The 14,652-nt window shown below is 42.0% G+C and overlaps 1 protein-coding gene across 5 annotated transcripts in view; it reads left to right on the forward strand.

Moving 5' to 3' along the window:
- Positions 1-14,652, forward strand: part of l3mbtl2 (L3MBTL histone methyl-lysine binding protein 2) — a 149,259-nt gene that overhangs the window by 25,510 nt on the left and 109,097 nt on the right. For all 5 annotated transcript variants that reach the window (XR_012096907.1, XR_012096905.1, XR_012096906.1 and 2 more), the window contains exons 6-10: positions 4-121; positions 3,624-3,758; positions 6,921-7,009; positions 10,722-10,953; positions 12,560-12,639. Coding sequence is in view for 1 of the 5 variants with exons in the window: in XM_073034054.1 (XP_072890155.1) it covers positions 4-121; positions 3,624-3,758; positions 6,921-7,009; positions 10,722-10,953; positions 12,560-12,639 (654 nt within the window). In the remaining 4 variants the exon portion in view is untranslated. The remainder of the gene's footprint in view (positions 1-3; positions 122-3,623; positions 3,759-6,920; positions 7,010-10,721; positions 10,954-12,559; positions 12,640-14,652) is intronic.

Here is a 14,652-nt window from a genome sequence, read left to right on the forward strand (position 1 = left end):
TAGGTTCCACTATATGACCAGTGGGAAGATGTTGCAGAAGGCATGAAAGTAGAAATATTAAATCATAACTGTAATCTTCCTAACAAAGTCTACTGGATAGCAACTGTTATCAAATTAGCAGGTAGGTTTCTGCTGACTTCTTTTGCTTAGGACAGCACTAGATTCTGTACCTCAAATCAATCCCACATAAACGCCCAGCTCCATATAATTGAGGTGATTGTGCTGGGTCAGTCCCTGCTTAAGTATTCCAGCAGAGACAGATGCTTATGGGGTTAAGATTTGGCTTTGTATGCAGCTTGTTTCTAATGTTTGACAGAAACGTCACAAAAATGGAGATGATCCAGTAAGTGAGAGAAACTTAAATTGCGGAAAGAAGAATGGAGTAAGGTTATACACATGAGATTTTGCAAATGCTGGAAATCTAGAGCAATGCACACCAAATGCTGGAGGAACTCAACAACACGCCAGGGAGCATCAATGGAGGTCCTGATAAAGGCTCTGCCTACCACTTATTGTGCCTGTTTCTCGGGGCCAATAACCTGGCCCTCCATGTGCAGGATATGTCCCTTGAGGCAGAGTGATCTCCAAGTACTTAGGCAGTGTATCTCTGATTACCTTTGACAGTTCACCACTATCAAAAGATGAGGAAAAGTTTTTAAATGTCTTAAGATGTATAAACCAATTCAAAAAGATGTAACTTAAAAATTTAACTAAAACAATAATTGATTATTAAAAAAAAACATTGAAATGATTTAAAAGTAACTCGATTTGGCTTTATACCAGTGACCCCATGGAAAAAGCCTAGGGCCAGAATGTAGAGCACATTCTGCTTTTCTTCAGCAGGTCAGTGCTTTGCCTTTGAGTTCAATGGTGAGCAGGGTGGTAGATCAGATACGTCAGCATCTGTTTTCCAGTTTGCTTAGAGTTGAGCGTGCTTCAATTATACCAGTGCCTAAAAAGAATATGGTAACCTACTTTTATGACTATCAACCAGTAGCACTTACATCCACTGTGATGAAGTGCTTTGAGAGGTTGGTGATGAAATATCAACTCCTGACTGAAAAGTGACTTGGATCCACTCCAAGCAGATGCCATTTCATTGGCTCTTCACTCAACCCTGGAACATCTGGACAGTGAAGATGCATATGTCAAGATGTTCTTCATTGACTACAGCTCTGCATTCAATACCATCATCCCTTCAAAACTAATCAATAAGCTTCAAGACCTTGGCCTCAATAACTCCCTATGCAACTAGATGCTTGATTTCCTGACTTGCAGACCCCTGTCAGTTCAGGTTGGCAACAACATCTCCTCCACAATCTCCATCGGCACACCTGCACCACAAAGCTCTACTCGCCTTACACTTATGACAGTGTGGCTAAGCACAGCTCCAATGGCTGAATCAAAGTTGGTGACGAATCAAAACATAGGAGGAAGATTGAAAGTCTGGCTGAGTGGTGTCACAACAACTTCTCACTCAGTGTCAGCAAGACCAAAGAGCTGATTATTGACTTCAGGAGGAGGAAACCGGAAGACCTCGAGCCAGTCCTTATCAAGGGACTCAGAGGTGGAAAGGTCAGCAACTTTAAATACTTCATTGTTATAATTTCAGTGGACCTGGCCTGGGCCAAGCACGCAATTGTTGTTACAAAGGAAAAAGCACAGCAACACCTCTTTTTAAGAAGTTTGCAAAGATGTGGCATGTCATCTAAAACTTTGACAAATATCTATAGATGAGTGATGGAGAGTATATTGATTGGTTGCATCACGGCCTGGTAAGGAAACACACAAAGCCATTGTACGGTAAAGCCTACAATATCACGGGTAAAGCTCAGTCCACCATTGAGCACATCTACGTGGAATGCTGTCGTGAGAATGCAGCTTCCATCATCAGGGACCCGTCACCATTCAAGTCATGCTGTCTTCTCACTGCTGCCATTGGGAAGAAGGTACAGGAAGTTCATGACTCATACCACCAGGTTCAGGAACAGTTATTACTCCTCAACCATCAGGCTCTTGAACCAGTGGGGATAATGTCACTCAACTTCACTCGCCCTGTCACTGAATTTTCCCCCACAACCAAGAACTCTAAGAACACTTTTAAGAACTCTAGATCTCATGTTCTCAATATTTATTGCTTATTTATTTATCATTATTGTTTTCTTTCTATTTGTATTTGTTGTCTTTTGCTCATTGGTTGTTTGCCCTCCATGTTAAATACGGTCTTTCATTGATTCAGTTGTGTTTCTTGTATTTGCTATGCATGCCCACAAGGAAATGTATCCCAGGGTTGTATATGGTGACACATATGAATGTTGATAATAAAAATAACTTGAACAAACATTTTGTCAAGCCCGTGATGAAGAACAGCCGAGCTATGAATGGTTGTGATAATCTGATATTGGTGCTATATAATGCAAAAAATAAGTGTTGGAAAAGAACTAAGTTACATTTGCATTTCCTCTGCCAGGTTTTACATCGAACTTTTATCCCTAATTCACACGGAGACCACGTTCCTCGGTGTTCAATATAGTAAATGTTGACTAATGAAAGTAACAGATCAATTGATTTATTTTTGCAGTCGCTTGATCTAATTACAGGCACTTTCGTTGTCCCACTAAAATGTAAAGCTGAAATAAGAACAAACTGCTGTAAACATGCAGCAGGTAATAGAACAGGTGCCTCTTAGCTTCTGCGAGGTGGAGGATTGATCCTGACCACCGGTGCTGCCTATGTGGAGTTTTCATACTCTCCCTGTAATCACCTGGGTGTCTCCTCGGTGCTCTGGCTTCCTACATCTGAGAGATATGCTTGCTGGTTGGTTAATTGGAAACTGTTAATTGCCCCTAGCGTGAAATAAGTGGTAGAATGTAGGGGAAGGGAGGTAGGGGTTCAGAGTTCCAAGCATGTTCAAAGTAAATTTTATTACATATATGTCACCGTATACAACCCTGAGATTCATCTTCTTGCGGGCATACTCAACAAATCTATGGAATAGTAACTATGAAAGGATCAATGAAAGATCAACCAGAGTGTAGAAGACAACAAACTGTGCAAATGTAAATGTAAATAAATAGCAATAAATAATGAGAGCACAAAATGACGAGATAAAGAGTCCTTAAAGTGAGATCATTGGTTCTGGGAACATTTCGGTGATTGGGGAAAGTGAGCGTAGTTATTCAAGAGCCTGGTGGTTGTGGAGTAGTAACTATTCTTGAACCTGGTGGTGTGAGTGAGAGGATAGCATAGGTGATGGGGATCTCTAATGACGGATGCTGCTTTCCTATGCCAGTGTTTCATGTAGCTGATCAGAGAGAACATGTGGAGAATAAATTGGGGTTGGACAAGAAATTTAAAAACAGACGCAACTTGGTCTGCATGAACTTGGTAGGTAAAAGGGCCTAAATCTAGGGGAGGGAGGGAGAAGCAGTCAATACTTTGAGCCAAAGACCTTCCAGATAAAAGATCCTCCTCCTGAATAGTTAGCTTCTCTTCTTCATGTGCTGCCTGATGAGTTCTCCAGCATTAATAATGTTGTTCTTTCACAAGTAAAGCAGGCCAATCTTGCATATAATGTTTTAAAATTTTCACTGATCTACTTTGTTTTTTTTTCTTCTTTGCAGGTTACAAGTCATTACTGAGATATGAAGGATTTGAAAATAACTCGCGGCAAGACTTCTGGTACAATCTTGGGAGTGCAGATGTCCATCCTATTGGCTGGTGTGCAGCACTTGACAAACCTCTCGTACCACCTCAGGGTAAGTTCTCATAACCATTATCATCATTGTATCAAGCATGGTAGCGTAGTGGTTAGCACAACGCTTTACGGTATTAGCAATACGGGTTCAGTTCCTGTCGCTGCCTGTAAGGAGTTTGTATGTTCTCCCTGTGACCACGTAGTTTTCCTCTGGGTGCTCTGGTTTCCTCCCACAGTCCAAAAATCTACCAATTGATAGGTTAATTGGTCGTCATAAATTGTCCCACGATTAAGCGGGGTTCCTGAAGGACAGGAAGGGCGTACTCCATTCTGGTACCTCAATAAGTAATTGGATGGGGGGGGGGAATACTGCCAGGATTCCTCCCCAGTTATGTAATGTTGGAGTGAAAGGACGGGAGGGTAGGCGAGAAATGGGGAGAGGCAGTGTGAGTATTTCAGGATTTGCATTGTATACATTTCTCTGACATTAAAAGTACCCTTGAAACCTTTGAAGTAGACTTTGTTTCTATATAATTCTAAAGGTGAGAAGAATTAGTGGGAGGTGACTTTGGTTTCCTGAGGTGGGGATGGCTGGTGCAGGGGAGTCACTGGTGGATTATCCGGTAGGTTGTGGTTGATGATGGAGACACTAGTCAGGGTACAGAAAGGGAATTATCTGTTGTTGGAGCATTCCACAAAACAATATAAAACCAGATAACTCCGATGACAAAACACTTCACAAGTAAATTGTCTTTTTTTTAAATCATTGTGATGAATTCGGCTTGGGTAGAGAGAGGAAATATCACTGATGGCCCCTTTTGTTTATCTTCTGGTGTCTGAATTTGTGTAACTATTCTTTATATGTGAGACTAGGCAATGAGTGAAAAATCTATGAAACTACACTCTGTTAGTAGGAAAGGTAAGAGTCTGGGAAACACAAAATGCTGGAGGAACTCAGTAGGTCAAGCAGCATCTATGATTATCAAATTTCTTTTCATTCAGCCCTTTGCCTTTACTACCTCTCACCTCCCAGCTTCTCACTTCACACCTACCTACCTTTCCCCTCACATGGCTTCACTTATCACCTTCTAACCTGTACTACTTCACTTCCCCACCAAAGGTTCAGAAAGGTTCATGTATTATCAAAGTATGTATGCAGTATACAACTCTGAGATTCGTCTTCTCCAGATAGCCACAAAACAATGAAAACCATGGAAGTCATTCGGAGAAAGGCATCAAACCTCCGCCTGTACAGATAAGAACAGAAATACAATGATCAACCCCCAAGACCCCTCCCCGCATAAAAAAAGAGAGTAAGGGGGAGAGAGAGACCACTTGGAACACAATAACCTACCCTCCAGAGCAGGGAGCAATAGGCCACCACACAGAATCCTTCTCCGGAAGCAGCGTAAGATTTGTCATAGCAGTGATCAAGAGGCAGGTAGTCAGTGCTGAAGCCCCGCATGCCTTCCACGTTCGCCTGTCTGCGATGAACGGATGCTTTGATCAGCAAAATGGAATTGATCATGGGCTCGCGTCTTGTCTCCGAGTTCTTTGCCTCGAGGTCACTCTTGCATGCTTCCTGGAATCTTCCCAGAGACAGCAAAGCACTGAATCACTCGATCGATCTCCAAACTGTAAATCGCAGACTCTAACAGTTCCAGAAACACATTTAAGATAAGAAGAACATAGAAAAAATGAAATAAGCAGTTTCGTGGACTATCTGGAAGATATCATCTGAGGAAGCCAGCTTGACCAGGAGTTTAAATCTTGTTTCTTCCCCCTCTCTTTCTAGTCCTGATGAAGGGTTTCAGCCTGATATGACAACTCTTTATTCCTTTCCTTAGATGTTCCTGACCTGCTGAGTTCCTCCAGTATTTTATGTGTGTTACTGTGGATTTCCTGCATCTGTAGTGTTTAAGTCTGGAAAATATTGGCTCCCCCCAGAATAATTTGAGTGTTCTTGTACATCTGTCACAAAATTAACATGCAGTACAGCAAATGGGGAGGAAACTGAATATAGGTTTTTATTGCAAGAGGCTGGTAATTCAAGTTTTGCTGTATTTATGAAGGGCTTTATGGAGTCAGACTTAGGATAATGTCTACAATTCGGTCTCCTTTTCTTGGAAGGAAAATAGAGGTTACCTACTTTAATTCCTGGGATGAAAGCCTTGTTCTTAGAGATACTGAGCAATTGAATATAATATAAGTTCATTGGGATTGAAAGATTTACTCCATTTAGGTTCTGTGCACTGGTTTAGCTGCTCAGAGACTATTTCCTTATACAGGCTGTCTCTGGGTTATAAACATTGAATTTAAGAACACCCTTACATACAAACATTGATAATGGCTTGGGTCATCCATTTTGTAAAGACAATGCCCAGAAGAAGGTAATGGCAAACTACTTCTTTGGAAAAAAATTGCCAACAGTCATGGTCATGGAAAGACCACGATAGCCTCTGTCATACGACATGGTACATAATGAATGAGCATACAAACAAGCACACATAATATTAAATTTAGAAGTCTAGCTTATATACGTGTATAGTTTGTTCCTACAAAGAGCATAACTACCTTCCTTTCTCTTTCCACTTCTAGTAATTGCGAAGCGCAGAAACAAATATCACTGTGATGATTGTACGCTCTAGTATCAATTGTTTGGTGACAATAAAGTATCCTATCGAACCTGTGTGTCTTTCAGTAAGATTTATTGAATACAGTGGAGTTACAGTTACATATGGGATGACTTTTTTTGCTTGTTTTTTGCCTTGTGGACAAAATCAACTCAGAGGATATTTGTATAAATGGAACCCGTTGGGTACCTGGTGTGGCCTGCACTGGAGAATCTAGACAGCATGGAAAAGCAGCCAATACATTCCAGCTAATTAATGCCTCATTAGTCCACATGAAGTCATCAGCAAGCTGCTGCAATGTGTCATTACTGTCACTATGACTGTTCTCTCCTGAATGCCTTGGTGCAAACATGGATAAAAGAGCTGAAATGGATTTGCCTTTCCTTGGCACCAAGACAGTAGTTGTCCTAATAAATTAATTGTACACCATAGGAGAAAATCTCTGTAGGCTGGATCAAGCCTTGCATTGTGATTGTAATCTAGGTAGTGCACAATGCGTTCAGGACTTGATGGGAAGATATTCCACTGTATGGTATGGTATGGTATTCCATTATAAGACTTTGTATTAACTGGTGATATTCTCTGTGTAGCTGTGCAAAACAAAACCACAGACTGGAAAGCCTATCTTTTAAAGAAACTGATTGGTTCTAAGACTCTACCAGCTGACTTTCATTTTAAGGTAAGGGAATTACCATTCATTCTAGCTCTGGGTAAGTAGTTGCATCTGGAAGGAGTTAATCTGAATAAGTCAAAATGAAAGTACCTAATGCTTCTTGCTCATTGATGAGAGTCGATCAAGGATGTCTACGGTGTTATTTCTGTGCCCATGCTGAGCTGATTGATCTTAGCAATGTAATGGATTTGAGTTGAGAAGTAGGAAAATAAAATCATTGAGGGCCCTTGTGTTTTTTTTTTGCCTTTTGAGTTCATTTTCTAGTATTTGAATTTAGTTAAAGTTAAAGTCTGTCCCGAGCCTTATAGGCTCATCAGGCCGGTGCTGATGCTGGTTTCCATGGCGACTGAGAGTACGAGACTCTCTCCCCCCCCCCCCCCCCCCGGATAGGACCCCAGTCTATCACGAGGTCCCCCAGCATTTTGCCGGTACCCATTTTCAGCTGGGTGGACTGGAGCAGTGTGTGGTTGAGTGCCTTACTCAAGGACACAACACATTGCCTCGGCTGGGGCTCGAACTCACTTCAGATCGCTAGTCCAACACCTTAACTACTTGGCCACGTGCCACACGGTGTTTGAATTTGTGTATACATGTGAGGTAGAGTGTTGGGGGTTTTAACAAAAGTGAGTCTTTCCATTCTGATCTTCCTGCTTTCTGTATATGCATTTTTCAACAGTGATTGAAGATTTAGTTCCTTCACCCATGATTGCTGTTCAAAGTTCAAATTAAATTTATTATCTAATTACGCATGTGTCACCATATACTATCCTGAGATTCATTTTCTTGCAGGCATTCACAGTAGAACAAAGAAATACAATAGGATCAATGATAAACAGCACCCAAAGAGTGACAAACAACCTATGTGCAAAAGAAGACAATCTGTGCAAATACAAAAACCAACCAACAAACAAATAAATAAATAATATTGAGAACATGAATTGTAGTCCTTGAAAATGAGTCCATAGGTTGTGGAATTAGTTCAGTGTTGAGGTGAGTGAAGTTATCCACACTGGTTCAGAGTTCAAAGTAAATTTTATTATCAAAGTACATGTATGTCACCATATACAACCATAACATTAATTTTCCTGTGGGCATACTCAGCAAATACTGTGGGCAACAGTAACTACAACAGGATCAATGAAAGATTCAACTAGAGTGCAGAAGTCAACAAACGACGCAAATGCAATTATAAATAAATCGCAATAGATAATGAGAACATGAGGAGTCCTTAAAGTGAGGTCATTGGTTGTGGGAGCATCTCAATAGATGAGTGTAGTTATCCCCTTTTATTCAGGAGCCTGATGGTTGTGGGGTAGTAACTGTTCTTGAACCTGGTGGTGCGAGTTCTGAAGCTCTTGTATTTTCTACCTGCTGGCAGAATGGAGCATGGCCTGCGTGGCGAAGATATCTGATGATGCTCTCCTATGACAGTGTTTCATGTAGATGTGGTCAGTGATGGAGACGGATCTTCCTGTACTGAGACCTGCTAAAGACCCCTAGTTGCGCCTTTGGCTGCAGTTTCTGCCTTAGAGTGTGTTATTATTCAAGAATTTCTGCATATGTTTTACCAATATTCCGTTTGGAAAGATGGCACTCATCGAGCCCAAGTGCACTTACTTATTGATTGATTGAGATACAGCACACAATAGGCCCTTCCGGCCATTTGAGCCATGCCACCCAGCGATTTATTTATCCATTTATTTTTCCTCTTCTCCCTCACCCTGATTTAATCCTAGCCCTATCATGGGACAATTTACATTGACCCAATCCGTAATGACTAATCTGTTACATCTTTGGACTGTAGGAGGAAACCAGAGCACTGGAGGAAACCCACGCAGTCACGGGGAGTATGTACAAACTTACGGACAGCGGCAAGAACTGAACCCGCTGTAAAGCATTGTGCTAACCACTGTGCTACTGTGCTGCCCCAATCAGTAATAACCAGCAGCCCAACCTAGAGCACTTCTGATAAGTGTTGCCCATTTCTGTCGAGCGACTGAGGACATAAGCACATGTAGCTTCTTATGAAGTTGGTAGGGATGTGAGGCATAGAGCGCCTCTGCTTCCGAAAACACTTTCTTCAAGAGTCACTTATGAAAAGCAATTATACTTTTTTTTTTTGAAAGCCTATGAAGTAAAATAAACTGCACTTTGATCTTTGTTGGGCCATTCTCCTTAGGAGTAAAATTTTCCTGTTGTATTTGGAAGCTGGTTTATTAGAGCAATGTGCTTTGCAACACATTATTCTGTTGCTCGTACTAGCCTTGGCTGATTCTTCCTCTGAGGCAATGTCTGTTGATCTCTGCACTACTATTGACAGCAGGTCCATAGCAAGGGAGAGAGAGCCTTGTAACCATATTCATCCCAAACTGTTTGATGTTTCTCCAGATGTGTTACATGGTCTAGCGTATTATTTGGGTGAGGGGTGTTGGGTGTAGCACTTTAAAGGGTTTGGAGCAGCTGCAATAGGAAAATAAGATGCCTATATTCAATGTGACGTCTAAGGGAGAGACACTGAAATCTCAGCAATGTTGTTGTGATAGAACCATAGAACATTACAGCACAGAAACAGGCCTTTTGGCCTTTCTTGGCTGTGTCAGAACCATTTTTCTGCCTAGTCCCACTGACCTGCACCTGGACCATATCCCTCCATACCCCTCTCATCCATGTACCTGTCCAAGTTTTTCTTAAATGTTAAAAATGAGCCCGCATTTACAACTTCATCTGGCAGCTCATTCCACCTCCCACCACTTTCTGTGTGAAGAAGCCCCTCCTAATGTTTCCTTTAAACTTTTCCCCCTTCACCCTTAACCCATGTCCTCTGGTTTTTTTCTCCCCTAGCCTCAGTGGAAAAAGCCTGCTTGCATTCACTCTATCTATACCCATCATAATTTTATATACCTGTATCAATTCTCCCCTCATTCTTCTACGCTCCAGGGAATAAAGTCCTAACCTATTCAACCTTTCTCTGTAACTCAGTTTCTCAAGTCCAGGCAACATCCTTGTAAACCTTCTCTGCACTCTTTCAACCTTATTAATATCCTTTCTGTAATTCGGTGACCAAAACTGTACACAATACTCCAAATTCGGCCTCACCAATGTCTTATACAATCTCACCATAACATTCCAACTTTTATACTCAATACTTTGATTTATAAAGGCCAATGTACCAAAAGCTCTCTTTACAACCCTATCTACCTGTGACGCCACTTTTAGGGAATTTTGTATCTGTATTCCCAGATCCCTCTGTTCTACTGTACTCCTCAGTGTCCTACCATTTACCATGTATGTTCTACCTTGGTTTGTCCTTCCAAAGTGCAATACCTCACACTTGTCTGTATTAAACTCCATCTGCCATTTTTTCAGGTGATCCAGATCCCTCTGCAAGCTTTGAAAACTTTCCTCACTGTCCGCCACACCTCCAATCTTTGTATCATCAGCAAATTTGCTGATGTTGGGAAATAATTGCGCCAATTGGTTGGGCACTCGGTTGAGATCTTGACTATGGCTTCCCCCGCATCAAGATGGTCTAATGTATGATTTACTTTGAACAGTAAGGGAGGCATCACAGAAACCAGCCTCTCCATCCATGAATTTCATCTACACTTCTCACTGAGAAAACTGCTGTCTGTGGAATTGTGCACTCCCTTCAAAAGTGTTGTTTTTCCAGTTGATTCACTTGTTCAAAAAGAAAAGTCCTCTCTTTCTTTCTGGCCAGATGGTAGAGAGCATGAAGTACCCATTCCGACCGGGGATGCGGCTGGAGGTTGTCGATAAAACTGAAATTTCACGCACAAGGAAAGCGATTGTGGATCGAGTGGTAGGAGGACGTCTGCGGCTGCTGTATATAGATTGTGAGGAGGACGACGATTTCTGGTGCCACATGTGGAGTCCTCTCATTCACCCGGTGGGATGGTCCAGGAGAGTGGGTCACAATGTGAAATACGCAGGTGAGCACTAGAGGCTTTACAGGGACTTCTGTTGTTGTGAATCTTCTGGAGTGTAGAGGGCCAGAGTGCAGTCATAGCAATGCTTTTAAGTGTGTGAGGATCAGAAGTATCCAAACCAGTCTGAAAGTAGAGCCAAGCAAGGAGGGTAATGAGGCCCTCTGTCGGAGGGTGTCAACCATGAATGTTGCGTCCCATCTGTCACAAGTAAATGGCTGGCTTGATACAGGAACTGTGCAAGAAGAGTGGCATCAAAGACATAAAGGTGAGAGTCACGTGCTAAAACCATTATTCAATATATTATGGCGACCCACTTTCTGCACAGGCGAACCGGCTCACAAATAGCCAGCGCGCGGGGGAGACTTTGGTAATACACCTCTGACGTCATTTCCGCCCAGAGAGGGCGGGCGCTAGGGATTAAATGCCAGCGCCGTGAAGTTTAAAAAAAATGGTCTCGAAACGACTTACCGACTGCGTGTCGTAATTTCAGCGCTGTGTGTAGCACATCGCTACAATATTATCTATTCAGGAAGGGCCGGATTTGGCCCCTTAGCTTTGGTGTGTCAGATGCACATCCTAACTGTACGGATGGCCATCTTTCCAATGAAATGCCAGCAATCTCTGTAGCAAAATTTTCAACTGGACCTCCAAACCATTATATATCACTCCCACACTAGGGGTTGAAGCTCCAGATATACACTTGCACGTAAAGCAACTTGGCACGTCCTCTTTAACCGTCACCAACTTTTAATCGATGCACCCGTAGAAAGCATTCTCTCTGGATGCATTGCAGCTTGGTACGACACCTGCTCTGCTCACAACCGCATAAAACTGCAGAGGGTTGTGGACCCAGCTTAGCGCATCACAGAAACCACCCCCGCCCCTTCATCCACGAGTTTCACCTACATTTCTCACTGCCTCAGTAAAACAGCCAACGTAATCAAAGCCCTTACCCTGGATATTCTCTCTTCTCCCACCCCTCCAAAAGAAATCAGGCCGAGGACACAAAAGCCTGAAAGCACATATCACAAGGCTCAAGGATGGCCTCTATCCTACTGTTACAAGACCATTTAACAGTAAGATGTTCAAAGAATAAACCAGAAGAATCAATAGATGGAGTGAAAAGGGAGAGCATATAAAGCTGAGGCTTTGAATCCTTGTTGTCCCTTTTCATGCCTTGATGTGCATCGAGTGGCATTTTTGCCGTTTCCTTAGCATTTGTTTACTTTTTTATGAGGCCGAGTTGCTAGCTTGACGCGCAACCCACCTAAGGATGGAAAGTGTGCAAAGACTGGGACCATTCGCCACAAAGTCCAGTGCAATGCCACGACAGCACCAGCCAGCTGAGAACTTGAATAGAAGATTCAAGCCAGCTCTTGATAAATAGGAAGGAGTGAGTTTAGCATGTGAATGTGAGGAGCTATTAGCTTGTCATTTTGTAAAGACTGGTTTTATAACATGATGCTAATCAACAAATAGGTTCCTTTGATTTGTTTACCAGTTAAAGTGAGAAAGGGTAAAATTAACAGGGTGTTTATAAAATAGATTTTAAAAAGTACAATTTTCTAGTCTGTGCAGCTGTCAGCTTAAAATGTTCTCACTTCTACAGAAGAATCTCTTAACGGAGAGATGGGCTCCTCAGCAGTCAGGAAATTCTACTGTGATGCTGTATACCACCTCTTCAAAAAGGTAAGGAAAAATATTGTACATTTCATTCTCTGGGAGTATCTGCATCAGAAAAGAAATGCAAGTCAACAGTTTTGTCACTAGGGCAAAAGTAGTTGGAAGCACAAGTAAGAGAAACTGTCTTACTGCCTGTATATATGGTACAGTGATACAGTTGGTAGTGCTTCTGCTTTAGCTCCAGACTCCCAGGCTTGATGTCTGGGGAGTTTGCACATTCCCCTGTGCCCATGTTTCTCCCAAGTGCTCTTATTTCCTCACAAGTCCCAAGGATGTGCTGGTTGTTAGGTTAATTGGCTGTTGTGAATTACTAGTGGTGAATGAATCAGGGTAAAGTTGATGTGTATGTTAGAAAGAATACTTTATTAGGTACAGGAGGAGGTATCCTCCACTGAGTGTATGCCGTGAAATTTGTTATTTTGCAGCAGCAGCAAGATGTTTAAAAAGAAGTTATAATAAATTAGTGTAAAGAAGGAATAGTGAGATAATGTTCATGGACCACTCAGAAGTCATGTGGCTGAATGTACAACCTGGTGTAGTCTCTTTCGATCCTCTGCATAGGTGCCTTTGCTTGAATGCTGAGGAGTAATCAATTGTCAGTCATTTCTCCAAGTGTGCAAACAATTCTGACTCTTGTTTATTGGGAACCTCATCTTATTTCATGGCCCTCAAATCCATTCTCAGCTCAGAACGTTCTCATGCTCCCGGTATTTCCCAATAAGCTATATTTTTCACATACTTGCAAACTTCCCCAGTTCTCCTGTCATCCACTTCTACCAGTGGCAGTTCAGAGTAAATTTATTATTAAAATATGTATAAGCCATTATATGCTTCCCTGAGATTCATTTTCTTGTTTATAATAGCCAGTTAACCTATTAACTAAGGCTGAAGAAATTTGGCCTGTCCCCTAAAACCCTCACTAATTTTTATAGATGCACTGTAGAAAGCATTCTTCTAGGATGCATCACAACCTGGTCTGGAAGTTGTCCTGTCCAAGATCGGAAGAAGCTGCAGAAGATCGTGAACATAGCCCAGCACATCACACAAACCAATCTTCCGTCCTTGGACTCACTTTACATCGCACGCTGTCAGAGCAGTGCTGCCAGGATAATCAAGGACACGACCCACCCTGCCAACACACTTTTTGTCCCTCTTCCCTCCGGGAGAAGGTTCAGGAGCTTGAAGATTCATACGGCCAGATTTGGGAACAGCTTCTTTCCAACTGTGATAAGACTGCTGAACAGATCCTGACCCAGATCTGGGCCGTACCTTCCAAATATTCAGACCTGACTTGCACTACCTTACTTTCCCTTTTCTATTTTCTAATTATGATTTATAATTTAAATTTTTATTATATTTACTTCGATTTGTACTTAAGGGAGAGCGAAGCGCAGAATCAAATATTGCTGTGATGATTGTACACTCTAGTATCAATTGTTTGGTGACAATACTTCTCTTTGTCATTTTGGAGGAAAATGGAGCATTTGGGGAAAAAGCAGGTGAGAGGAACCTTGACAAAGGTGAGGTCAGTGTAGAACAGGCTAATATGCTGGAACATGCCAAGGTTAAGAAAGAGGATGTGCTGGAACCTTAGAAAAACATTAGGATAGATGCGTCCCTAGGACTGGAGGGGTGATACCCACGTTACTACAGAAAGAGAGGGTAAAGATTGCTGTCCCTTTGTTCTTTGTATCCTCACTGGTCACACAAGTAGTACCAGAAGATTTGGGGGGGGGGGGGGGATGGCAAATGTTATTCCTTTCTTCAAGAAAGATACTGCGGATAATCCTTGGATTTATTGACCATTAAGGCTTACATCAGTGGTGGCAAACTATTGGAGGGGATCCTTAGAGACAAGATTTACAAACGTTAGAGAAGCAGAGTTTGATTGAAGATGATCAGCATGACTTTGTGAGGGGCAGGTCATCCCTCTTGAGCCTGATTTGACTTTGAGGAAAAGACTAAACAAATTTATGATGGTTGAATTATGGATGTGGTTAATATGGAATTTAGTAAGGT

Source organism: Hemitrygon akajei, chromosome 31, assembly GCF_048418815.1.
Source record: "Hemitrygon akajei chromosome 31, sHemAka1.3, whole genome shotgun sequence".
In the NCBI taxonomy this organism is placed as follows: Eukaryota; Metazoa; Chordata; class Chondrichthyes; order Myliobatiformes; family Dasyatidae; genus Hemitrygon; species Hemitrygon akajei.